Source organism: Manis pentadactyla, chromosome 5 (genome assembly GCF_030020395.1).
Source record: "Manis pentadactyla isolate mManPen7 chromosome 5, mManPen7.hap1, whole genome shotgun sequence".
NCBI lineage: Eukaryota > Metazoa > Chordata > Mammalia > Pholidota > Manidae > Manis > Manis pentadactyla.
The window spans coordinates 86796321-86823947 of record NC_080023.1 but is presented as its reverse complement, the minus strand read 5'-3'; the positions used below and the strand labels follow the sequence as shown (position 1 = coordinate 86823947).

The following is a 27627-nucleotide window of genomic DNA, read 5'->3' as shown; positions in this document are numbered from 1 at the left end:
CAAGAAGCAGTTGAGGGAGGCGGTAAACATATTCTGTGTTACCCTGCCCAGGCAGCTTCCAGATCCCAGCTTCTTGGAGTCACAGCTATAGTGGTATTCTTGAACTCCATTGTCCCTTTGGGGCCTCCTGCTTGTGGGAAAAATAGTGCATTATATGATGGTTCAGTTCCTACTGCTCTAGAAGTCATTCCTGGAGGCCCAGCCTAGATCTTGCACTTATAGCCGTGTCAACAATCTAGCTGTTCAACAATTCACTTAATTCCTTGTATAAAATCCTTTTCTGCTTAAAATACCTGGAGTGGTTTCTGTTTTCCACACTGACTGATTAATGTTTGCTATGTAGCCTCTGAGAGACACCTAAACCTAATCTCTTTTGTCTCTTTAGTTGGGAAATGAAAATATGAGATCAGATCTAAAGGTTTGCAGTGAGTTGAATGCCTTTAGTTGGGCTCTGCCCTTTCCAATTGTTACAGACCCCTGCATTTGAGTTTGGTCCCTGAAGGTATTTGAGTTTGTTATGCATAGGCTAGACTATCTCTGGAGTCTCTTCCTCTGCAAGTGTAATGTAAAATAATATGTTCTGTAACAACAGATGGTTGAATATCTGGCTCATGGCCAACTACTTACTGGTAATTGGTAGGCTGCTGATTCTTGGTCTGTATGCAAACCCCAATACATAGAACAGAATTTTCCTCTGGGGGAGAAAGGATTTACATCTTTTTCACACAAAGCCTAGGAGCACAGTATGTGGGAAAACGGAGCTGCCTATATATGTACTTGTGTAATGAGGGAGTGTTCTCAGTATTTTGTAGTTATGTGTCATATGTTAAGGAAAGTGCAATTATACTAAGTTCTAAAGAAATTTTAACAGTCTTATAAAGTTATTATGTATATCTTGTCAATAATAAAAGCCATTTACCTTTTTAGAAATCTGTTAATTTATTTTTCTGTGGTTTATATGAAGGACTAAAAGGTTTGAATTGACCAATGTCCCTTGTCTGTGCTCTTTAGTATATAGCACATGTATACTTCTTTTTCCAGGAAAATCTTATAAAAGGAAGATAATTACTGAGGAGACTTATTGGGACTCTGTGATGTTCTTAGTGCCCTTTAAATTTTCTGTGACATAGGCATTCTCACCATTTTATAGATGAAGAAAATTATCCAGACTGGTCGAGTAACTTATCTAAAATGGCCCAAATAGGAGGCAGTGACCCAGGATTTACACTCAGTGTTTTCATCTCCCATTTTCTGACTGTTCCACATCTTGCAGATTATGCTCTAATATAGATGTGCACAGAATTCCCTACATTTGCATTCTGATTCACCTCTCATCCTTTAATCATGTGGTTCCTCTGCCTATACAGGTCTCCACAAGACTAAGCCACGTTTCAAGGCTTGATTCAAGTATCGCTTGACCCTAGGGAAGCAGGGAAGTACCTCCTCTCCTCTGTTTAACTCTATGCCTGCACTTCTCACATCATAATTAAACTACTTTAAAGTAACACTAGCTGCTATATCAGATAATCTCCAAAATCTCAGTAACTTAACACAGTAGAAGCTTATTTCTCACTTTTGTAAAGTCCAGTTAGGTGTTCAGCTGGTAGCCTTCTACTCAGTGATTCAGAAACCCACACTTTTTTTTTATATTATGGCTTTGTCATCCCCTAAGACCTTGAAGTCCTTAGTTTCCAGGCAATGAGCAGGAAAAGAGAGGGTACGTAGAAGATTGTATGGGATGAGTAATGAAGGTAGCATACATCATTTATGCCCACCTCCCGTTGGGCAGACCTCAGTGACTTGCCACACTGACTTGAAAGGGAAGCTGGGGAATGTGAACTATATGTGTGTCCAGGCAGCAGAGTAAACTGATTTGCTGAACACATATCAGTCTTTATCCCTACCTTAAAGAACAGAGACTGTATCTCAGTTGTCTTTTTATTTCTCTTGTATTTTACACACCATAGAAAATGGATAAAAGTCTGATGAGCTTCACTGATTGTGAATGGAGAGGGTTGTTCTCTCACATGCCCGTAATTCAAGCTTATCACACTTCATTATGGTTGTTTGAGATTGAATGATTTATCATCTCTCTCTGACGAGGTTGCAATCTTTGAGTACAGGAACCATGTCAGACTGTTCACTGTTGAATCCCCAGCACAGGGGCTAGATATGGCAAGATGTTTGTTGAATGCATGAGTCCTCAAAGGGAAAAAGACAGAATTAGTCTATATGAAGTTAGGAAATACTAACTGAGGTGACAAGTAAAATTTTACCAAGTAGAGGAAGCAAATGAAGAAACTCAGTGATGGAGTGGTGTTTCATTGTTTTTATTTGTTTCATGAGTAACAATACAGAAAACAATCAAATGTTTATAAGCCCAACTTTTTTATTGAATATTCAAATACTACAACTGAGCTTCAGGGATAGGGGAGGGAAAATATATAACCTTACAATCTAGATAATTTCTATTAACTAAAAGAATGGCATTAAAAAAATTGGTACTAATTTTTAGCTACTAAAAATGTTGTTTTCTGGACGTTTTTGAGAAATATCAACACAAAGACAGTGCTCTGATTGTTCATCCTCTGTGAAGATTTTGCACATGTCAAGAAGATAGGGGACACCAGGGTCCTCATCATTGCTGCTCAGCAGAGCTGCTCAGAGCTGGCTCTGCATCAGAATCACCTATTGTATTGGTTAGGATGCTTTTGGCTGCAAGTAATAGGATATTCAGCCAAAATTGCCTTCAAAAATACAAGTTTAGTTTTCTCACACAACAAGATATCTGAAGGCAAGTGGATCCAGGGTTTGTTCAGTAGCCCATTGATCTCAGGGTATAGGTTGCTGTCCTTGAGCTGATCTTGACTTTTTCTTCATGGGTTAATAACAGCTGCTAGAGTTCCCATCCACAGCTCCATCCCCCACTGCACATACACATACACACACAATTCAAACACAAAAAGAGGAGAATGTTCTCCTCTTGCCTCTCTGTCTTTTTATTAGGAAAGATACTAGGATTTATTAGGAAGGCCCTGCCCACAAACTTCATTGGCAAGAAATGAATCATGCTCAATCCTAAACCAAAAGCTGGCAAAGAGGAATGGTTTAGACTAATGATATTTTAGACTGTCATTTAGACTAATGATTGATTGATTGATTTAGACTAATGATAATTTATCCCTGGGGGTGGGGAATGGACCCACTGGCATAGCTGAGCAATGGCTGTTAGAATGATAGTAAGTCATACTGCCACACTTGGAGATGTTCCGTCTCCGGAGATTCTGATTTTAGTAGGCCTAGGAGTAGTATTTTAAACTTTCAATTAAATACATTTACCCTTGGTGGGGAGAGAGATTAGGAAGGAGAGGAGTAAGTATTGGGTCCCTTCTTCCCTAAGGATAATTTCCTTTTATTCATATCTCATTACTATGAGATATTTTACTTAATGACGATTCAACCACATTACTGTATCAGTTAGCCAAAGAGAAGAGCAGTTATTTTCCTTTGATAACTTGGTCTCATGTGGTTGGCACACCTAAAATTTTCAGGAAAGGCCATTCTCATTTAGGGAAATATTCTTAGTCATTTCAGTAATTAATTGTCAAGGAAGTTTTAAGGCCTTCTCTTCACTTGATCTGAATTCCTCACTGCCTGGGTAGTTCTCCTTTGGGGAAGTGAGCATTAGATCAGAGTTGATGAGGAGAATTCAGAAACTAGAAGCTTTCTGTATGTTCTATATAGAAATACTGTATCAGTGTGAGAACCTACACTTTGAATACATGAGTGGATGAACACCAAAGGTAAGAGATTTTTATTATAATCATTAAAAAGTACTTAGTGAACAATCATGGAGATGCTCTCTTAAATATGTGAATACAGCACATAGCGTACTCTAGACATATATGGAAATTCTCATTACTAGACAGTAATGGAAATACCCCATTAAATGTCTTCTCCTCCATGTCATGGACAAAAAAATATATAACAAGAATAACCAGGCTTTATCCATGTAATGATCTTTTAGCAGTAATTCAGTTGATAACAGTAAGCATATTTTACTTGGTCAAGAGCTATGAGCATTTACAAATTGATAGTTCTTTTTATTTCCTCTGGAATTTTACAGAAAACATTTTTAAACATTTAGATTACTAAGATAATCTGAAAAAGGAAAGGCTGGTTTAACAAACATCTCTGTATATGAAAGCATACTTACAGAAATGATTTCAAAGTGTGCCACACATGCCAGGAGGAACAGGTGAGGGGACAGGGTGCCCACTGCCCCCCTTTATATATCCCATTTGTTGAATTTGGCTACATTTGATGAAAGATTTTTGGCTTTAAAATATTGGAAAACTGCTGCAGAAGATTCTAGGCAGTTTCCCAGCTTCTTTGAAAATCAGAAAAACAAAATTTAAATTGTGGTAGGTGGGATTCAGTTACCCTAAGTCAAAGTACCAAATTCTACCTATGAAAAATATTATTGCCAAGGAAAGCTGTATCATTTTCTTTTCTCTAAGGCTTTAAGAATTGCAGTGTTCTTTTTAAATCTATTTTGGATTGCATAAGAAAACCTTTTATTGTAAAAATCTTAGCATTACAGAAGTACAGAGAATAAAAATGAAATTCCAACAGCCCCAATTCCATTTTTTCCCCCAAGGCAACTACTACTAACAGACTTTTTTCCATTTATGTACATGCATAGTACACATAACTGCTCATATTTCAATCCATTATTCTTGATCTGCAGTTTTTTCCAAGTTTGGAGCAAAGACTAAGAAGTCTGCTCCTTTCAGGTCCACAGCTCTATGATTTTGGTGGACATGTGCCTAATTCTGGAAAATAAAGCCCAAGTTAAATAAGAAAATTTCTAAGTGTGTGGATTAGTCTGTAGGAAATTCTATATACTAGGAATGCTAAAGAGAGACATGAGTGGCCAACAGCTTCTGCATATGTTTTTAGAAAACACATGCAAATGGGCAGTCAACCTACAAGCAAGTTGCCAGTCACAACAGTCATAGCCACCACATCCCTTGGCTTAAGTCATACATCATTCTTCTGTTGAAATCTGTATTTGAGTAATAGAACTCTGATACATTCCCATTATTTACTGAGTTTATGAAATCTATAAAATTTCACCATTTGACTCAGGTTAAATATTTTTCTGTAATTTATAGGTTGTGTATCAGTCTGAAAAATGCAGTATCTTCATTGAGAAGAACAAAAAAACTGTTACTTTTGTAGATAAGCACTTTAGTGTTAATCTAAATGTACCTTGCCTCCTAGTTCTCAGAATCATTTTTTGATACACAAAAATCTCTCAAAACATCACAGTTTAATTGAAATTTTTAAAAAGAAAAACTCCTTAATTCTTAAAATCTTAAGACATATTGAAATGATAAGTTGTCATTTTACTGGTTAACTAGTAATTCAGAATATGTAAATAATATTTATCATGAAAGTAGAATAAATTTTATAGTTCTAATTTGTCACTAGTGTTGTGCAGCCTAAATGGATTAGAAAAATTTTTTGTTTATAATAAACTATAATATTTGTAACAATGGGCAAGAGTAAGCTGAAATTTACACAATAGAAAATAAAAATATTTTCTTGTGTGTATTTTCAAACTTCTTGTGGAATGTGTTTTCAAACTTACAGTAAACCAGGGGTATATATGAGTGGGATTGTAAAATTTTAGAGTAAAAGTATAAAAATATAGTGCAGTTGATTTGGTAGAAATGACATGAAGTCAAAGATAAAGAGCTATCTAATTTCACAAATTTTTATACAGTTTAGTATGAGGCTTAGCTGATACTCACTTGTTAGTAGAAAAAGTTATTTAGCTTCTTTAGGATTTAGTTTTCTCATTTGAATATTAATGAGCTTGGACCAGGTAATTACTAAAGACCTTTCCAACTTTTGTTATTCTATTAAACTGTGATTCTATTAAAAATACACAGCATCTCAAATCAATTCTTTATTTTTTTCAGATTGGTTCTTAATAGTTCTCTTGAAGCTCTCTTGAAGATTTTTGAAGACTTTTGTAAACACGGTGAAGAAATAATTGAGATATATTAACCACAGCATTTCATTGCACCAGCATTGATGAAAAACAAAGCATTTCACTGAAATGAATTTCTGGATAATTGACTTAACTGAATACCAAATTTTTATTTATTTTGACACTCTACATCTCTAATCATATTATATACTTTAGTGCCTTTTAAAACAGAAAATATTACCACATCATTTTTTTCTTTTCATTTTCTTTAAGGTATAAAATTACCTTTATTATAAATATAAATATAAATAAACGTCTTTATTATAGATGGGTTCCTTCAGGGCCAATTCAGGTGTGAAGGTTCTCACTGTGGATTCATTTGATGGCAAGTGACAGAAACCTAGCTCAAACTTGTAAGAAATTTATTGACTTACCAGTAAGTCTTTGTCACATCACACAAGTCTTAGCTCTTTTGTCACATCATTCTTTGGGAAGCTTTTCTTGTGTATCACAGCTATTGTCAGTAGCAAATCTGGGCCTAGCAACACAACTAGAAGAAAGCTGTTCTCCAGGGGTTTCAGTTAACATCTTAAAGCTGACTCTCAGTGGCCAGGTATGGGTCACAAGCTCATGCCTGCAACAGTCAATGTGACCAGGGAAAGAGTTCCCTCAATGGCCAGGTCCCTCTACATTTTAATTTATAACATCTTCTGAGGGTTTGGAAACCAGATGAGCAAAGTCATTTGAATTGTTTTCAAAGTAAGATTTAATGGGCTCTGAGTGAGGCATTGATATCTTCTCTATAAATAAGGAATATAAACTTTCTACTTTTTAATGTATTTCACCTTTCTTATGCCCCTTCAAAGGTCATTTTTGAATATTTTCTGATTTTTTGTCAAAACTGCCTTATTAGCAGGGGATATACTATCGTCATTTCAAGATTCAGTGACTATGAACAGTAAATGCTACGAACATGGTTGCTTTAAATAAGGGTCACATTTTTGTGATCTTCCTAAATTTAAATGAATTCCTGAAGTGAGATGGTGGTTTAAATGTTCTTTTGGAAATGGAAACAGTGTAGAGAATAAACAAGCAGAACTGACCAGTTATAAATTGTTATATTGGACTTAATTTAAAAACTAGTGTTTTATTTTACCTTTTCTCTCTGCAGTATGTCTCTGAGCCCAAATAACTACTTTGGGGTCCTTGGTGGAGATTATAGGAAAATAGGGAAATTTTTTTGGAACACAAAAGTACATAAATTCCTATGAACAGCATATGCTATATGCAACATGTCAAGTTTTGATATTTTTGTGTTAAAAAGGGCCAGAGTAACATTAATAAAATAAATTCTCAAGGCTTCATTTTAGCCAATAAGTTTATGTTTACTAGAAATAATCATTTATACTTGTTTATTTAAAAAATTCTTCGTAAGTGGCAGAATTGGCTGATTTTGAGGGTTTGATAAATGAGGTGATTCTAGTGACACTGCCCAAAAGTTTCTGTGTAATTCTACTAATGGGACAGGTGAAGAAATGAGAGTGGTGAGTGTTACATTCACCTAATCAAGAAGCTGGCCTTGAAAGAGGTAAAAAAGCATCATCAAAGAAAATCAATGAGATTAAGTTGTAAATCTTCAAGATTGAGGAGACATTGTCCTGCTTAATAGGGAAAACAAAAAAAAATCTGAGAGATTTATGATAATTAGAGAGAAGGAATACCAGTGGCTAATAACCAACATTATTAAATGCTTACCAAATGCCTAGTTGGAACTACTCTTCTGCATTTTATAAATGAGGAATTAGTTACAAAGAGATTTAAATATTTGGCATATAATGGAGCTAGACTTCAGACCCAGGTTTGGAGACTTCAGACTCCAGAGCCAGCAAACTTCATCACCTACTACACTGGGGAGTCATTCTCTACAGAGGGGAAGCCCAAGGGCCATGGTTTGGGATATGATATCCTAACTCTCCAGCTTCAACTCTCTTTACTGGTAGTCTCCCACCACATATTCCAACAGTTTCGTTGCACCCCACTGACTTTCATGTCTCTGGCCTTTAAGACAAGGGTTTTATTTTCCTGTCAAAATGCCGTTCTTTCTCACCATGAGTCTAAATCTCAGAGTGTTTAAATTATAAAAATTATATATATATATATTTTTTTTTTAATAATTATTTTTTATTGAAGGGTAGTTGATGCACAGTATTACATTACATTAGTTTCAAGTGTACAACACAGTGGTAGAACATTTATATACATAATTCGAGGTTCCAGCTATCACCCTACCAAGCTGTTACAATATCTTGACTATATTCCTTATGCTATACATTACATCCCGGTTACTTATTTATTTTACCATTGGAAGTCTGTCCTTTTTTTTTTTTTTTGTGAGGGCATCTCTCATATTTATTGATCAAATGGTTTTTAACGACAATAAAATTCTGTATAGGGGAGTCAATGCTCAATGCACAATCATTAATCCACCCCAAGCCTAATTTTCGTCAGTCTCCAATCTTCTGAGGCATAACAAACAAGTTCTTACATGTAGAACAAATTCTTACATAATGAATAAGTTACATGGTGAACAGTACAAGGGCAGTCATCACAGAAGCTTTCGGTTTTGCTCATGCATTATGAACTCTAAACAGTCAGTTCAAATATGAATACTCATTTGGTTTTTATACTTGATTTATATGTGGATACCACATTTCTCTCTTTATTATTATTATTTTTAATAAAATGCTGAAGTGGTAGGTAGATACAAGATAAAGGTAGAAAACATAGTTTGTTGTAAGAGAGCAAATGTAGATGATCAGGTGTGTGCCTGTAGACTATGTGTTAATCCAAGCTAGACCAGGGCAATAAAACATCCACGTATGCAGAAGATTTCTCTCAGAACAGGGGGGGTGAGGTTCTAAGCCTCACCTCTGTTGATCCCCAATTTCTCACCTGATGGCCCCCCTGCGACTGTGCCTGTCTTAGATTGTCCCTCCCTTGAGGAATCTTACCCGTCTCTGGCTAACCAGTCATCTTCCAGGGCCATACAGGGAAATGTAGAGTTGGTAAGTGAGAGAGAAGCCTTATTGTTTGAAAAGGTTAGCTTTTTACTTCTTTGCATATTTATGCCCTGTGGCTTCTATGCCCAGCATTTGTCTTGAGGTATCTTTACCACTTGGAGGAGTTATGATACTCGGTAAATTTGATATGAGGCACGAATTCTATTTAAGGGTTGTAATTAGGAAGGAAGAAGAAAAGCTATAGAAGTAGCAGGCGGAAGAAAACATGGGAAGATTGATTATTTCTTTGACATATCTTCTTATAGAGTAACTTCAGCATGTATAGGTTTTAAGCTACTACTTAAATTGCGCACACACATTAACATAATAGGAGTATAGTTACATAACCAAAGCATATCTGTAATTACCAGCCATCTCCAGTGAAACCAAGAAAACCATTAAGGCACCTTAGGCATTTGTGAAAACTTATCTATGATATGGTGGATATTGTCCAACTGAACTTGAACAGTCTGAGAGAAATCAGACAAATTAAAACAACCCATTCCTGGGGAATGTTCACATGCCATATGTTCTTTTAACAGTAAATAGTCTGTAGTTGTAAGAGTTTGGAGTGCTACAATTTGCACTTCTCCAAATTCTTGGTTGAGTTCCAACAGTATAGGTCCAGTCAAATTTGTTGTTTTACTGTATGCACAGGCCAGCTTAGATATCTCCTTCCTCATTCCCATGGCAAGTCCAGGAACTGGTGGGATGAGTGCATCTACTGCTGTAGCAGTGCGTGGATCTTTGTTGGGGTTTTTTGATGATCATCTTCTGGCATGAGTCTTCCAGAGAGTGCAGATGTTGGAAGTTCTTTTTCATATCGTATCTTAGTTCATTTTCGGGGTAGCCCAATTAGGCTTTGATCCTCTGTATAAACACAAACAGACCCTTTGCCTACACTTTTATATGCCCTTTATACCCTTGTGTAGAACTCTTTGGAGGTTACCACACAGGAACTGCCCTTTTTTTTTTTTTTTTTTTGCTTTCTTTTTGGTATCACTAATCTACACTTACATGACGAATATTATGTTTACTAGGCTCTCCCCTATACCAGGTCTCCCCTATAAACCCCTTTACAGTCACTGTCCATCAGCATAGCAAAATGTTGTAGAATCACTACTTGCCTTCTCTGTGTTGTACAGCCCTCCCTTTTCTCCTACCCCCCCATGTATGTTAATCTTAATACCCCCCTATTTCTCCCCCCCTTATCCCTCCCTACCCACCCATCCTCCCCAGTCCCTTTCCCTTTGGTACCTGTTAGTCCATTCTTGAGTTCTGTGATTCTGCTGCTGTTTTGTTCCTTCAGTTTTTCCTTTGTTCTTATATTCCACAGATAAGTGAAATCATTTGGTATTTCTCTTTCTCCGCTTGGCTTGTTTCACTGAGGATAATACCCTCCAGCTCCATCCATGTTGCTGCAAATGATTGGATTTGCCCTTTTCTTATGGCTGAGTAGTATTCCATTGTGTATATGTACCACATCTTCTTTATCCATTCATCTATCGATGGACATTTAGGTTGCTTCCAATTCTTGGCTATTGTAAATAGTGCTGCAATAAACATAGGGGTGCATCTGTCTTTCTCAAACTTGATTGCTGCGTTCTTAGGGTAAATTCCTAGGAGTGCAATTCCTGGGTCAAATGGTAAGTCTGTTTTGAGCATTTTGATATACCTCCATACTGCTTTCCACAATGGTTGAACTAACTTACATTCCCACCAGCAGTGTAGGAGGGTTCCCCTTTCTCCACAGCCTCGCCAACATTTGTTGTTGTTTGTCTTTTGGATGGCAGCCATCCTTACTGGTGTGAGGTGATACCTCATTGTAGTTTTAATTTGCATTTCTCTGATAATTAGCGATGTGGAGCATCTTTTCATGTGTCTGTTGGCCATCTGTATTTCTTTTTTGGAGAACTGTCTGTTCAGTTCCTCTGCCCATTTTTTAATTGGGTTATTTGTTTTTTGTTTGTTGAGGCGTGTGAGCTCTTTATATATTCTGGACGTCAAGCCTTTATCGGATGTGTCATTTTCAAATATATTCTCCCATACTGTAGGGATCCTTCTTGTTCTATTGATGGTGTCTTTTGCTGTACAGAAGCTTTTCAGCTTAATATAGTCCCACTTACTCATTTTTGCTGTTGTTTTCCTTGCCCGGGGAGATATGTTCAAGAAGAGGTCACTCATGTTTATGTCTAAGAGGTTTTTTCCTATGTTTTCTTCCAAGAGTTTAATGGTTTCATGGCTTACATTCAGGTCTTTGATCCATTTTGAGTTTACTTTTGTATATGGGGTTAGACAATGGTCCAGTTTCATTCTCCTACATGTAGCTGTCCAGTTTTGCCAGCACCACCTATTGAAGAGACTGTCATTTCGCCATTGTATGTCCATGGCTCCTTTATCAAATATTAATTGACCATATATGTCTGGGTTAATGTCTGGATTCTCTAGTCTGTTCCATTGGTCTGTGGCTCTGCTCTTGTGCCAGTACCAAATTGTCTTGATTACTATGGCTTTATAGTAGAGCTTGAAGTTGGGGAGTGAGATCCCCCCTACTTTATTCTTCTTTCTCAGGATTGCTTTGGCTATTCGGGGTCTTTGGTGTTTCCATATGAATTTTTGAATTATTTGTTCCAGTTCATTGAAGAATGTTGCTGGTAGTTTCATAGGGATTGCATCAAATCTGTATATTGCTTTGGGCAGGATGGCCATTTTGACGATATTAATTCTTCCTAGCCACGAGCATGGGATGAGTTTCCATCTGTTAGTGTCCCCTTTAATTTCTCTTAAGAGTGACTTGTAGTTTTCAGAGTATAAGTCTTTCACTTCTTTGGTTAGGTTTATTCCTAGGTATTTTATTTTTTTTGATGCAATTGTGAATGGAGTTGTTTTCCTGATTTCTCTTTCTGTTGGTTCGTTGTTAGTATATAGGAAAGCCACAGATTTCTGTGTGTTGATTTTGTATCCTGCAACTTTGCTGTATTCCGATATCAGTTCTAGTAGTTTTTGGGTGGAGTCTTTAGGGTTTTTTATGTACAGTATCATGTCATCTGCAAATAGTGACAGTTTAACTTCTTCTTTACCAATCTGGATTCCTTGTATTTCTTTATTTTGTCTGATTGCCGTGGCTAGGACCTCCAGTACTATGTTAAATAACAGTGGAGAGAGTGGGCATCCCTGTCTAGTTCCCGATCTCAGCGGAAATGCTTTCAGCTTCTCGCTGTTCAATATAATGTTGGCTGTGGGTTTATCATAGATGGCCTTTATTATGTTGAGGTACTTGCCCTCTATTCCCATTTTGCTGAGAGTTTTTAACATGAATGGATGTTGAACTTTGTCAAATGCTTTTTCAGCATCTATGGAGATGATCATGTGGTTTTTGTCTTTCTTTTTGTTGATGTGGTGGATGATGTTGATGGACTTTCGAATGTTGTACCATCCTTGCATCCCTGGGATGAATCCCACTTGGTCATGGTGTATGATCCTTTTGATGTATTTTTGAATTCGGTTTGCTAATATTTTGTTGAGTATTTTTGCATCTACGTTCATCAGGGATATTGGTCTGTAGTTTTCTTTTTTGGTGGGGTCTTTGCCTGGTTTTGGTATTAGGGTGATGTTAGCTTCATAGAATGAGTTTGGGAGTATCCCCTCCTCCTCTATTTTTTGGAAAACTTTAAGGAGAATGGGTATTATGTCTTCCCTGTATGTCTGATAAAATTCCGAGGTAAATCCATCTGGCCCGGGGGTTTTGTTCTTTGGTAGTTTTTTGATTACCGCTTCAATTTCGTTGCTGGTAATTGGTCTGTTTAGATTTTCTGTTTCTTCCTGGGTCAATCTTGGAAGGTTGTATTTTTCTAGGAAGTTGTCCATTTCTCCTAGGTTTCCCAGCTTGTTAGCATATAGGTTTTCATAGTATTCTCCAATAATTCTTTGCATTTCCGTGGGGTCCGTCGTGATTTTTCCTTTCTCGTTTCTGATACTGTTGATTTGGGTTGACTCTCTTTTCTTCTTAATAAGTCTGGCTAGAGGCTTATCGATTTTGTTTATTTTCTCGAAGAACCAGCTCTTGGTTTCATTGATTTTTGCTATTGTTTTATTCTTCTCAATTTTATTTATTTCTTCTCTGATCTTTATTATGTCCCTCCTTCTGCTGACCTTAGGCCTCATCTGTTCTTCTTTTTCCAATTTCGATAATTGTGACATTAGACCATTCATTTGGGATTGCTCTTCCTTTTTTAAATATGCTTGGATTGCTATATACTTTCCTCTTAAGACTGCTTTTGCTATGTCCCACAGAAGTTGAGGCTTAGTGTTGTTGTTGTCATTTGTTTCCATATATTGCTGGATCTCCATTTTGATTTGGTCATTGATCCATTGATTATTTAGGAGCGTGTTGTTAAGCCTCCATGTGTTTGTGAGCCTCTTTGCTTTCTTTGTACAGTTTATTTCTAGTTTTATGCCTTTGTGGTCTGAAAAGTTGGTTGGTAGGATTTCAATCTTTTGGAATTTTCTGAGGCTCTTTTTGTGGCCTAGTATGTGGTCTATTCTGGAGAATGTTCCATGTGCACTTGAGAAGAATGTATATCCCGCTGCTTTTGGATGTAGAGTTCTATAGATGTCTATTAGGTCCATCTGCTCTACTGTGTTGTTGAGTGCTTCCGTGTCCTTACTTATTTTCTGCCCAGTGGATCTATCCTTTGGGGTGAGTGGTGTGTTGAAGTCTCCTAGAATGAATGCATTGCAGTCTATATCCCCCTTTAGTTCTGTTAGTATTTGTTTCACATATGCTGGTGCTCCTGTGTTGGGTGCATATATATTTAGAATGGTTATATCCTCTTGTTTGACTGAGCCCTTTATCATTATGTAGTGTCCTTCTTTATCTCTTGTTACTTTCTTTGTTTTGAAGTCTATTTTGTCTGATATTAGTACTGCAACCCCTGCTTTCTTCTCACTGTTGTTTGCTTGAAATATGTTTTTCCATCCCTTGACTTTTAGTCTGTACATGTCTTTGGGTTTGAGGTGAGTTTCTTGTAAGCAGCATATAGATGGGTCTTGCTTTTTTATCCATTCTGTTACTCTGTGTCTTTTGATTGGTGCATTCAACCCATTAACATTTAGGGTGACTATTGAAAGATATGTACTTATTGCCATTGCAGGCTTTAAATTTGTGGTTACCAAAGGTTCAAGGTTAGCCTCTTTAGTATCTTACTGCCTAACTTAGCTCGCTTATTGAGCTGTTATATACACTGTCTGGAGATTCTTTTCTTCTCTCCCTTCTTGTTCCTCCTCCTCGATTCTTCATATGTTGGGTGTTTTGTTCTGTGCTCTTTCTAGGAGTGCTCCCATCTAGAGCAGTCCCTGTAAGATGTTCTGTAGAGGTGGTTTGTGGGAAGCAAATTCCCTCAGCTTTTGTTTGTCTGGGAATTGTTTAATCCCACCGTCATATTTGAATGATAGTCGTGCTGGATACAGTATCCTTGGTTCAAGGCCCTTCTGTTTCATTGTATTAAATATATCATGCCATTCTCTTCTGGCCTGTAGGGTTTCTGTTGAGAAATCTGTCGTTAGCCTGATGGGTTTTCCTTTATAGGTGACCTTTTTCTCTCTAGCTGCCTTTAACACTCTTTCCTTGTCCTTGATCTCTGCCATTTTAATTATTATGTGTCTTGGTGTTGCCCTTCTTGGATCCTTTCTGTTTGGGGTTCTGTGTATTTCCGTGGTCTGTTCGATTACTTCCTCCCCCAGTGTGGGGAAGTTTTCAGCAATTATTTCTTCTAAGATACTTTCCATCTCTTTTCCTCTCTCTTCTTCTTCTGGGACCCCTATAATACGGATATTGTTCCTTTTGGATTGGTCACACAGTTCTCTTAATATTGTTTCATTCCTGGAGATCCTTTTGTCTCTCTCTATGTCAGCTTCTATGCGTTCCTGTTCTCTGATTTCAATTCCATCAATGGCCTCTTGCATTCTATCCATTCTGCTTATAAACCCTTCCAGAGTTTGTTTCATTTCTGCGATCTCCTTTCTGGCATCTGTGATCTCCTTCCGGACTTCATCCCATTTCTCTTGCGTATTTCTCTGCATCTCTGTCAGCATGTTTATGATTTTTATTTTGAATTCTTTTTCAGGGAGACTGGTTAGGTCTGTCTCCTTCTCTGGTGTTGTCTCTGTGATCTTTGTCTGCCTGTAGCTTTGCCTTTTCATGATAGGAATCATGAAATAGGAATGATAGGTGATAGGAATAGTCTGCAGAACTGGGACGAGTGACGGCTGGAAGGACTTCCTTTCTTGTTGGTTTGTGGCCCTCCTCTCCTGGGAGAACAGCGACCTCTAGTGGCTTGTGCTGCGCAGCTGCGTGTAGACAGGGCTTCTGCTTCCTGCCCGGCTGCTATGGAGTTAATCTCCGCTGTTGCTGTGGGCGTGGCCTGGCTCAGGCAGCTGCTCCAAAATGGTGGAGTCGCGTTGGAGCAGGAGCTGCTGGGAGGCTATTTATCTCCGTAAGGGGCCTCCCTGCTCCCTGCAGCCCAGGGGTTAGGGTGCCCAGAGATCCCGGATTCCCTACCTCTGGATTAAGTGACCCGCCCTGCCCCTTTAAGACTTCCAAAAAGCACCCGCCAAAACAAAACAACGCCCACCAAAAAAAAAGAAAAAAAAATTTTTTTTTAATTAAAAAAAAAAAAAAAAAAGGTGGTCGTTCGTTTTTCTTTATTCTCCGGTGCCTGCCTCAGGCCTCTGCTCACCAGTCTTTCTGCCCTGTTTCCCTAGTATTGGGGTCCCTATCCCTTTAATACTCCCAAAAAGCGCTCGCCAAAACAAAATAGCAAAAAAGCAAAAAAAAAAAATGGTCGCGCGCTTTTCTTATGTCCTCTGTCGCCCAGCCTCCAGTGCCTGCTCACTGTTCTTGCTGCCCTGTTTTCCCAGTATCGAGCGCCCTGCACTCTGGCCCGGATGGCGGGGGCTGGGTGCTCAGCAGTCCTGGGCTCCGTCTCCCTCCCGCTCTGCCTGCTCTTCTCCCGCGGGGAGCTGGGGGGAGGTGCGCTCGGCTCCCGCGGGGCCGGGGCTTGTATCTTACCCCCTTCGCGAGGCGCTGGGTTCTCTCAGGTGCGGATGTGGTCTGGATATTGTCCTGTGTCCTCTGGTCTTTATTCTGGGAAGGGTTGTCTTTGTTATATTTTCATAGATATATGTTGTTTTGGGAGGAGATTTCCGCTGCTCTACTCACGCCGCCATCTTCTGCCCCAAAAAAAAAATTATATATATACATATGTAGGTATATATATATATATAGTTATATAGTTATATATACATGTATTTGTTATATAAAAATAAAACTGGTTTTTTTGAAGTGCCACTCTGGCCAACATTGTGTTTGGGAAGGAACAAAAATGGTGGTGGTGGTGGTGGTGATGGTGGTGGTAGTGTGAGAAAGGATATAATTTTCTTTGAAATTTTAAATGCAAACATCTTGGCATTTTGTTAAACAGAAAGTGGTTCCTTAAGGCAGGGATCCTGTCTAATTAACCCTTGTTTATATGGCCTAGCATAGTGCCTAGCACATATTAGGACACGTATTTGTTGAAATAAGATTTTTCCCTTCTCTCATATGATTTTCTCTTTAGTTCTACTAAGGTTTGTAGTTTGTACCTCTATTATAATATTCATTGTGCTTGTTACATTAGAAATAAGTTTGGCTACTAGTAAAAAGAAATCTTGCCTAATAGTGGTTTAAACAATTACTTCAAAGCTTGGCATCCATGACTGATGCAGTAACTCAAAGGTGTTGTCAAAGAGTTAGTGTCTCCTATTTCATTTATCTACTCTCCTTAGTATAGAGCTTTTTATTCTCATGGTTGAAAGATGGCTGCTAGCTCTCCAGGTAGTGTATCTACTTTCTAGGAAGGAGAAAGGGAAATCTTAGAGGGCAAAGAGCAATCAGTGTGATCCTTGAAAGGCCTTGCTTTACTGTTTGGGGAATGAAAGCCCTCCCCAGGGACTCCCATTTGTATCTCATAACATAGATCCGTGACACATGGCCACCTCTAGCTGCAAAAGTGGTTAGGACTTGGAGAATTTTGGCTTTTCAGTTTATATAACATGGGAAGCCAAGGGAGAAGAAATTGGAGAGGGTGTTTATGGAGCCTATATATATGTCTGCCCATTAGGTTTTTTAGTTACTTTGGTAAGTTTATTTTTCATGGTATACTGTAAGTACACAGACACAAAGAATGACTCTAGGTAGTCTTTGAATTACCCAGCATGACTACTAGCAGACTGCCATGACACAGTGTCTAGACATTGTTGCTACTCAATGTTGCTGAATTTTTTAGAAACAAGAACCAGGCAGAAACTAGTGACTCTAGTTTCTCTGAAAATAATGAATACATAGTTTTCTCTTCGGTGACTCATTTCCTCATTTCAACATTGGAAATACCTGAAGCTTTCCAGCTTCATTAAGTTAGCCCATTAGAGAGGACATTTTAACAGTAATATTGCTTGGAATATTTGAAGTATAAATTAAAAAAACAGCATAGGAAGGAAATCATATAAAGATATGGTCAACTAGGGCATTTTCAAGAGAGGTAAAAAGATAAGATTAGGATAATATATTGTAATAAAAGGAAAGATTAACAATTGAAAGTTAAGAATAATCTAATTTAAAATACTTATCCATTTAGAGTTATAAGTGAAAAAAAGTACAATTCATTCATTTAAATTGCCCAAATTTCTGTTTAATTCATTTAAATCTCAATTTGTTCTATATCTGTCTATACTGTTTTTCCATCAAAACAGATCTTGTTCCTCTTCCTTCTATCATCTTACTCTCAATTATAAATTATGGAGGATAAAGATAAAACAATTAAATGTGAAGATTCAGAACCATCCGCAGAGTGGAATCATGCCTCTACATATCAGGAAACACAGGTAAATCTGTGATCAAATGTAGAACATCCTAACTGTATTCTTAAGTACAGGACTGTATATATTTCCAGATCTCTGATAAAATTGTTTTCCCTTCATTCTCTGTCACTCAGCAATTCTTCCTATCCTTAATCCCCAAACTCATACAGTAGGTGTGACTGCCAGTTTTCCCAGATAGTCATTAACAGCCTATCCTACATGAGACTGGGAAAATGGAGAGCTTGTGAAATGCTTTGTTTTCCCATTCTGAGCTCTTGAATAATTCTGGTTCCTTCTATCTTTTTATTGCTTAAATTCAAGTAGATAAATGAATGTGAATTCATTTTTACCATAGATATCTTTTTCTGAGCCACTTTGATATATTTACTATTGCTTTGAATCATATCTTAAAGGCTAGTTAAAACCAGTATTACAAAACATAATGAAATTTTATGTGACTCAAGTATTTGTAATGCTACACGTAGTGACTCAATGGTAAATATTCCTAACATATTTCTTGTTCCAAGTATTTGCTGATTAACTAGTAATAAAGCTTTGCATTTCCCTATAATTAGCCTTGATTCTAGCACTGAGAACTTAATTTGTGATGTGATGTTTCAGTAACTATAAAAATGTACAGCACATATACATTTTTAAGGACTTTTTAATTGCTTTAAACACAGGAGGAAACAGTTATGAACCCCAAAGGTACAGATGAAAATGAACCAACAGAAGGAAGTAACCTACTGAATAACAATGGAAAAAAGCTACAAGAAACACCAACTGAATCAAATATTTGGCAAAAACTAAGACAAATTTTTGCTTGTCCTCCACATGGTTTGCTGGATAGATTAATAACAAATGGTATGTAAATTGTAGGAATGAATTCTGAAACAGCATAAAAGATAGTTATTGTAATTAGATATTTCTAAATAATTTGGTTTAATGGACAAAAATGTAATTTACTTCTCTTACACATAAAAACGACTAGGTGAACAATTCACAGTGGTAGGTAGCTCTGCTCCAGTCAGAGTTCCAGGCTGACAGGACTCCACCATCTTCAGCATGGAGCTTCTAAGAGCACTGTCACCACCATTCCAGCTAGCAGGAGGAAGAAAAAAGAAAAGATCAAGGACATTTTCCTTTTTCTATCTGAGCAATTTCACAAAATTACATTAAGGCTCCAATGAGGAAAATAATTGGGAAGTGACTTGTAAACAGAGAAACACTACATAAATGTTCGTTTTTATTACTGTTAAGTAATGCAACTAATGTTTGAGCCAACACAACTGCATTTATACTTCCAAATGAATCCATCATTTTATAAATAATGATTTGGGTTTCTAATTTAACTTATTCCAATAGGGCTGCTATCACTTGAAACATTTTGGGGATTTTCTTTTGGAAATTTTTCTCAGCACTATTTTGGATATTGTTAAGACAGGGATATATTTGTCTTTTAGGAATGGATTTGGTTTTTGGAGGCAGCCAAATATTCTGATATCTGATGAATAAATTGATATTCAAATTCAGTAATGCAGTTTTTTGTTCAAAAAGGAAGAGTATGTGTGTGTGTATTGTGTTTATTAAAGGATGTGTAGTATAGAAGGGAAAAGAAAGTGTTTAAAAATTGTCTCTAAAGACACATTTTAAATTTCAAAAATCGTGTTTAGGAATGATAGCATTATTGGAATAAATATATAACCTCCCAAAATAATTATGTTGAAGAATGTAACATTGTACCTAGAAGTTATGTTAACTAAAAAATTAGACTGACTTCTTTATAGTAATACTCCATATGTGATCTCTGAAAGACATTTTTACCATCCTCAACTGGGGCAATGGAAGTCAAGTATAATATTATACTCTAGGCTCTTGGTATGTTTTTAATGAAATTAGGCAAGTTTCTAAACTAGTATGAGAAAAAAAACTCAAACTTTATTGAAAACACAGAAAAACCAGGTTCCAAAATACATACTAATTAATAAGGCAACAGATACTAATACGTTTTCTGTCCTTTATTTTTTTTTAAGCTTTCACTATTCAAATTATGGCACGTTTATAGTTAAAACATTTATAGTAAAGCAGATACAGATTGAATTAAAGGAAGGGTATTCATGAATGATGTGATTTAGAGACTCATATTTTAAAATTCTATAATCATTGTCCATAAAGCTGCCTGAGAAGTGGGGACTCACTATACATAAACACCTCTTCACTTGTTTTCCTGTTCTTCTGTTCCTGATGCTTACAAGACTGCTTTTTTCCCCTGTACTCCTTCCTATGCCCATTCGGTATACTTTACTTCTTAAGAGGTAAATCTAACATGTGGAAGTATGATTTTCCAAAATCATAAGTGGAAATAAATTATTAACTGAATTAAATGTAATTTAGAGAAACCTTATAAATGTACATTTACCATGTATTTAGAATTGCATTTTGAATATGAGAAAGGAAGTGTCAGTTAGAGGTTTAAAAAAAGAAAGTGGTCAAAAATAAAAAAAGAAAGTGTTCTTGAAGTAGAAAACTCTTAATTCTGTCTTTCTGAATTTAGTGTATAATTGGGTTTATGCTGTGATAAAGTAAAATTTGGTAGCTGGAAATTCCTGTTTTCCTATCATACCTCCAATACTTGCATTGAAATTTCAGCCCCTAGTAATAGCATCATAAGCCTAGAAAATCTGGAACAATTCTCTAAGGGTTTAAAAAATGGGACACTAGATTTGATCTCTAGCAATATGATAAAAAAATGAATAATCATCTCACTTATGACAATGAAAACATCTGAAATAAATATATTAAGTTTTTTTAAATATACTTTTTATCTATCTAGAAAACAAAGTCATTCAGACCAAAAACAAAGTGTAAGTTGGAGAAATAAATAAGCAGTCAAGCTGGCTTTCACTCTGGAGGCTTTCTGCAAAACAACAATGAACTTCAACTTTGAGAACCATGAATATATAGGAAGCTATGCTAGATCATGCCAGGTTGGGAGAAGTATTATAAGAGAAATCATACTTCCTCACCCACCCTAAGTTGGAATGCAATACAATCGTGAATTTGAAATAAACCTGCCCCACAAAGGGAGCCTGCAACTAAATCTATCAAAACTGAAGTGCTGGCTAGGGAAAAGGGAGAATCTCCACTAAAAATGTATAACTTCATGCTGGTTTATGCTTCAGATTCTCACACACACACACACACAAACTCAAACTGAAAGTATATATAAAAGTGGTCCTGGATTATAAGCTGCTAAATGCATGGGAAAAGTAAATTCAGATCCTATCTGGGAAAACACATTCAACCTAAGGCTCTAACAATTCCCAAAGATAAGGTCCAAGGAAGAGCTCACTGTCACCAAAAAAACCAAAGTGAAAATCACAGTATGCACAAGGAACAGATTTCAAAAATCTCCATTATTGGAAAATAGAGTGTGAGTAGAAACAAGTAACTTTATAAAAATGAACAGATTTTAATAACCAAATTGAACTTCTGGAAATGAAATATCTAGTACAGTAATTGAAAGTTAAAATTCAGTCAATAGATTTGGCAGCAGATTCAGTGAAAAGAAAATTGGTGAACTAGAAAACAGATCTTAAGACCTAATTTACCATACAGCACACACAAAGATGAAAAATACAAATCTAGAGTTAGCCATATGGAGAAGGGAGTGTGACTGGCTAATCGTTCCAGAAAAAGAGAATAGGAAGAATGGGCAAGAAGAAATAGTTGAAAAAATAAAGACAAAGTTTTCCAGAATTGATGGAAAACACAAATCCTAAGTAAACCAAAAAGAAGCCATACCTGAGAAAATCACACTGAAATTGCAGAAAACCAAAGAAAAAAGCTCTTAAGAAAAGCCAAAGAAAAAGAATTCCCTAGAAGAGCTGAAATCAGACTTAAAAACAACAATGAAAGCCAGAGGACCAAGAAGTAGTATATCCAATCAACTGAAAGTAACTCTCAACTTAGAATTGTGTGCCTTATTAAAAAAGCTATGGCTTAAGAATGAGAAAGATAATTCCAGACAAATAAAACTTAAGAATTTACTACTAACAGATCCTCATGCGAAATAGAACATGCTTTGCTACAGAGTGTTTCTGTACCATGAATTAGTTCATATGTGATGGTAAATAGGGAACTGTGTCAGTGTAACATGGCATTTGCATTTTTGTGTACCCAGTTTTTCCTGGCACATTAATGTTTTGCCATCATCAAGCAATAGCAAGTAAATACAAAGTGAACTGAAAAAAAAAATCAGGTATATGCTTTCTTACAATTAAAGATGAGGACCTTTTAAAAATCTGAACTGCTTGTGGAAGTGCTTTCTTTTCAGACTGTTAGTTGCTGGTTTAGGGGCTTCAAAGACTTCCCACTTGCCATCACATTAAGCTTTCTAATGAAACCACATGTGAATAAAGAAGCTGACAGTACAGGTGAAGAAGGTGCCAGCACTTTCCTTCACCTAAAGAAAACCAATCAGCAGCCCCACCATCTGATTGCTGGAGAAGGCTACAGTCTGGGTCAGGTTTTTGATGAAATGGCTCTCTAAAGCAAGTGTTCTCAGAAGTAGTAAGTGTGGGCCCAGGGTTTAAGTCAGCAAGAAAGTGACAGTGTAAGATACAAATGTCAGTGATTTAACTGCCAGTACTTTTATTACAATTATTGTTTTTGTTTGTGCTTTGGTCACAAGGTTTGAATTTTGAATGGTCTGTCCAATTCTGTGTCCCCCATGAGCCTTTCTGTTTTCAGTGTACAGTTCTGTAGATCACAAGGTTTTCAAACAGGGAAACATATTTTACATTCTAACAGAAATGCCTCTCCTAAAGGAAATACTTCAGGCAACAAAATAATTGTCCCAGATGAAAGGTTTGAGATACCTTAAGGAATGATGATTTTTTTTTAAAAGGTAAGTATTTGGATAATTTTAAGCACTGATTATAGAAAAGAAACTAATAATGTTCAATTCAAAATACTGCAATGTACTTTTCAAATATTCTCATGTACTTGTAAAGGGTAAAGATAGCAGTTGTTTTTCTTTTTATTAACTAGTAAATATTTATGGTAAAATAAAGAAATATAACAGAATTTGTAAAAAATATTCAAGATAGTAGCTCCTTCTGGCAGTGTGAAAGGAGATGGAGGATATAAGGATTAGGAGAGGCACTCAAGAGGGCTCAAAGTCATTAGTAATATCCTATTTCTTAAGATGACTTGTGATTACCGAGTTGTTACTAAAAACTTACATATGGTTATAAATATTTGTATATGTATTCAATATTTACTTAAAAAATTTTTAGATTGTATTATTAAATATACAATAGATACTTAGATTATAAAATTTTTAGACTACAAGTGTTTTTATTAAAGTCTATATATTTAGATTAGGTTACACATATATATTAAATTATGTTACACATATTAAATGTCCATTAAAACCTGCATGCATATGACAGTTGGTAGAAACTCGTTGTCCTGGTTTATTTCAGTTGTCATCGTTGTTCTTCTATGGGCTGTAGTTTGGTCAATTACTGGGAGTGAATGTCTTCCTGGAGGAAATCTGTTTGGAATTATAGTCCTATTCTACTGTGCCGTCATTGGAGGTAAACTTTTGGGGCTCATTAAGCTACCTACATTACCTCCGCTGCCTCCTCTTCTCGGTAAGTGCTAAACACTTCCTGTCTTCTTCACATAAATCATTCTGACAAGTAGTTTGGAAAACTTTGGGAGATAATATATATAAAATATTTCTGTATTTGCTGTGTCAAAGCCAAAGCCAACTGTTAAATTTTGAGTTCAGTGAGCCACTAAGCTCAGTGATTATTAAACATTAAATTGTATATACTTGTAATTGAATAATTTGCATTAAAAACAAGAGCAATACATAATCAAAAGTGCTTACTTCCTAATTATTTCACTATGTTTTTCCCTTATTTATGCCCTTGTTAGTGGATAATATATATAGTGGATAATAATATATAATGGTGTGCCACTGGCTCTCTCTTCCCAATGCCACATTCAGTGACATCATGTTAATAGCTCAACATTGGCCATGGTGGAAGTATTTATAAGACAGAAATCAGCAAATGCTACAAATCAGGGCTTGATATATTGTAAGTTTCTCCCCATACTAGACAAACAAGTGAAGTTCTGACACTGGCATTGTCATTATTTCATTTTCATCTTATTCATTAACAAAAACAAAAATATCAACCAGCATTCATGGTGGTACTTTACTTGCTCATCAGTGATGTGAGTGACTTCTTTGCAAAACCAGATAGTAGTCAAGCATTTATTTGTAGCCTGATTTTGTCAACTCATGATTGAAATGCAACTACAGTAGGTTATAGGTGCAAGAGTTCAGCAATGAAAGCATCTAAGAATCAGTTGGCTATATGGGACTTACAGTGATGATTGTTGTGCATCTGTAAATTGTATGCTATACATCCTTGGTATGCTATACAAACTTGTGATATATATTTTACATATATAAAGTGCACACTTTTATGAGGGACCCACTTGTTAAGCACTCACCAGCACACCATAGGATATATTGTATTATCATGGTTGTTAAAAAAGTTAGCCAAAAATATTTTTCCAGAGACCATCACAACTGCCCAAACGTGTGTGAAATTCGTCTTTAAACTAGGCATTATATCTTTTAATACTTCTTTAAAGAATTCCATATTACAAAATTTCAATTTACCGCTTTCAGTATACCGCAGAAGGTATTTTGTGTCCATTTCTAACAGATTTATAAATCACTGTTTTATTTAAAAATCACATACCTTTTACATGTGCATATATATTCTCACACATTTCCTGAATAAGAATGTTTTGTTATACTACATTGGTGAGGACAATCAGGATTGGCTAAAATAAACCAAAATTATTTGCCTTTGAATTTGTCATCAGTAGTTGAAGCTAAATATAAAAAGAAGTAGGATTATTTAAATCTTACTGTGCACTATTTCTCAATATATATTTCAATATATATTGAGTAAAACTAGTTACTTTGCTTAATTCATAATTATTTGTCATGAGTGGTTTTTATTCTCTGAAGAATAAAATTATTCTCTGAAGAACTGAATAAATGTTAAGGTGACTTGTTTCTAAATGTGCAAGTATGGTATGGTAAAGGGTTGGCAAACCACCTCTTTTTGTAACTAAGATTACTGGAACATGCCCATGCTCATTCATTTATGTATTGTCTGTGGCTACTTTGACACTATCAGGTTGAGATTTTGTAGAAGAGATTATGTAGCCCATAAAGGCTAAAATGTCTCCTCTCTGGTCTGTGCCAGAAAATATTTGCTACCCCCTTGTCTTGCCAATCGGTTTCAGCCTTGGACAAGTTCACTATGGATTCAATGAGACCGAAAAAATGACAGTGGAATGTTCTTGGGGTGAAAGGATTTATACCCAACTTTATTCCCACAGTGGCAGGTCAATCACTAGAACCCTGTCTACTCAGAGCTAGTCTGCATGCCGCATACTGGTCTCTGCCCCTGGGCCTCTCCATCCCTGCAGCTGTCTCAGTCTCTGTCCTTGGTGCTACCACCACCAGCCTCATCTCTGCCCTTCTGAAGCCTTGCAGCCAAGCCACTCAGAGCACTGGGTGGAGCTCTTTATATAGAGTCAATTACAACGTATTGCCCGCACGTGTGTAGTAAGCAAACCAAACCAGGGCCAAGTGAGAATCCTGGCTGTAGGAACCTTCACTTTTCTCCACACCCCTGTATCTAACTCAGTGCTTCTCAAACTTGATTGTGCAAAGGAATGACCCTGGGATCTTGTTAAAATGTGGATTCTAATTAAGTAGATCTGTGAATGGGATCTGAGATTCTGCATTTCTTATAAGCTCAAAGGTCACTTTTTCCATAGCAAAATTGGTAAGTTTTCAAACCTGACTGCACATAGGAATCATCTCCGAATTTTTTGAAAAGCTGACACCTGTGTCATACTCCAGAGAGTCTGAATTAATTGGTGTGGCCTATGCCATGGGCCTCAGGATTTTTCTCAAGTGATTCTAATATGCAAACCAAGTTGAGACTACTGTACTAGACTCCCTATAAATGCCTTTTATACCTCATCCTTCTGTTTTAAATCCTATGCCTATTTTTGCCACAAGCAAAATATGCCACGTTGGCAGGTGATACAGCCTTGGGCTTTGTGATCATATGAAATCTCCTGAGGCACCTGAAATCATTCTGAAAGGTCACATACATGATGTATCTCACCACCCCTTCTTATAATGTTATATTTGTGATAGAGAAAAATGTCTGCCAGTTCTTATAGTACTGGGAGCCACTATCCAAAACTGAAACATCATCTGACTCCATATAGAAGCCCTAAGACAGAATATGTGTGATGGTTGCCTATTTTATATTTTTAAGAGTTCATTGAAATAATTGCTGGAGCTGGGGGATGAAGGAACATTTGTTATTCCCCAAATCAATAAGAAAACCCTTTCTAAGGGACACTGTGTCCTTTGCCAATGACCTGGGTTGATGAGGCCACCCGGCTTTGATTTGGCAGGTGGCCCCTTCTTGCCGCTAAGCCCATGGGGACTCCCTTGGTTGTGGAGGAAAGAACATCTTCCTTGATAGATAACTACTATTCCTTTATTTCTTTATTTGTATTGTGGAAATTTTTTTCAATTATGATTTACTTCAAAATAACTTGGGAGTAGATGAAATAAGATTGGCCATGTAATAATAATTTTTGCATATTTTTAAATTTTTTTCCATAATGCAAATGAAGAAAAAAATACTCCTCTATCAAGGAAGGTGTTCTTTCCTCCACCACCAAGAGTCCCCATGACCTTAGAGGCAAGAAGGGGACACCTGCCAAATCAAAATCAGGTGACCTCATCAACCTAGTCCATTGGCAAAGAAACAGTGTCCCATGGAAATTGTTTCCACATTGATTTTGGGGAACAAAAAATGCTCCCTCATCCCTCCTAAAAACTCTAAAGAAACTTAGCATATTTTTGAGTTCTTGTTAGATTATTATTCCTTTTGATTTCAGGTGGTTACATGCTATAATTCATCTAGGACTGGTGTAGATCTATATTTGAAGTTTCAGTAAAAAAAAATATATTGACATATTAATGAAATGTAAGATTAGTGCAACATTTTTAGCTGGTGATTTATTGATATTTTTGATATATATACCTGTACCCCAGGGCTTAACATTTCCACTGCTAAAAATTATCCAAGGATATACTTGCACAAACTTACAGATACATAAGCTCCATGTAGATGAGGCCCGTGTTGATCTAGCTCACCTCTGTATCAGAAGGTATTGTCAGGGTCCAGTGTGTAGTGGGTATTTACAGCACCTACGGTGAGGAGGCTCACTGCAACTCTGTAATGAAAAATCTGAAAAGTTCCTTAAAGTCCATTAATTGGCCCCAAAATTATGGCACATCCAAACAGTGAAATACTATAGCAACTATTATAAAATAAGGCAAACATGTATGTGCTTCACTGGGAATATGTCCAGGATATATTGTTAAGTGGGGGGAGGGAGAATTGTACAATGGTAAAAAATGTGCTTCCATTTGTGTCCAACACAAAAGAGGAGGTGCACACACTTACACACAGACACACACACACACACACACAGAGGCATACTTTAATATCTATAGAAACTTTCTGGAAAGGCACA

At 36.6% G+C, this 27627-nt stretch overlaps 1 protein-coding gene across 7 annotated transcripts in view; it reads left to right on the top strand.

The window, feature by feature from the left end:
* SLC9B2 (solute carrier family 9 member B2) overlaps positions 1–27627 on the top strand; it is a 50077-nt gene that overhangs the window by 1344 nt on the left and 21106 nt on the right. For 4 of the 7 annotated variants that reach the window (XM_057502494.1, XM_057502493.1, XM_036879178.2 and 1 more), the window contains exons 2-4: positions 17848–17979; positions 18639–18819; positions 23445–23615. In XM_057502494.1, coding sequence (XP_057358477.1) covers positions 17893–17979; positions 18639–18819; positions 23445–23615 — 439 coding nt within the window. In that variant the 5' untranslated portion in view covers positions 17848–17892. Of the gene's footprint in view, positions 1–1367; positions 1502–17847; positions 17980–18638; positions 18820–23444; positions 23616–27627 lie in introns of all 7 variants that reach the window. The other 3 variants (XM_036879179.2, XM_036879180.2, XM_036879182.2) reach the window with 2 other exon arrangements.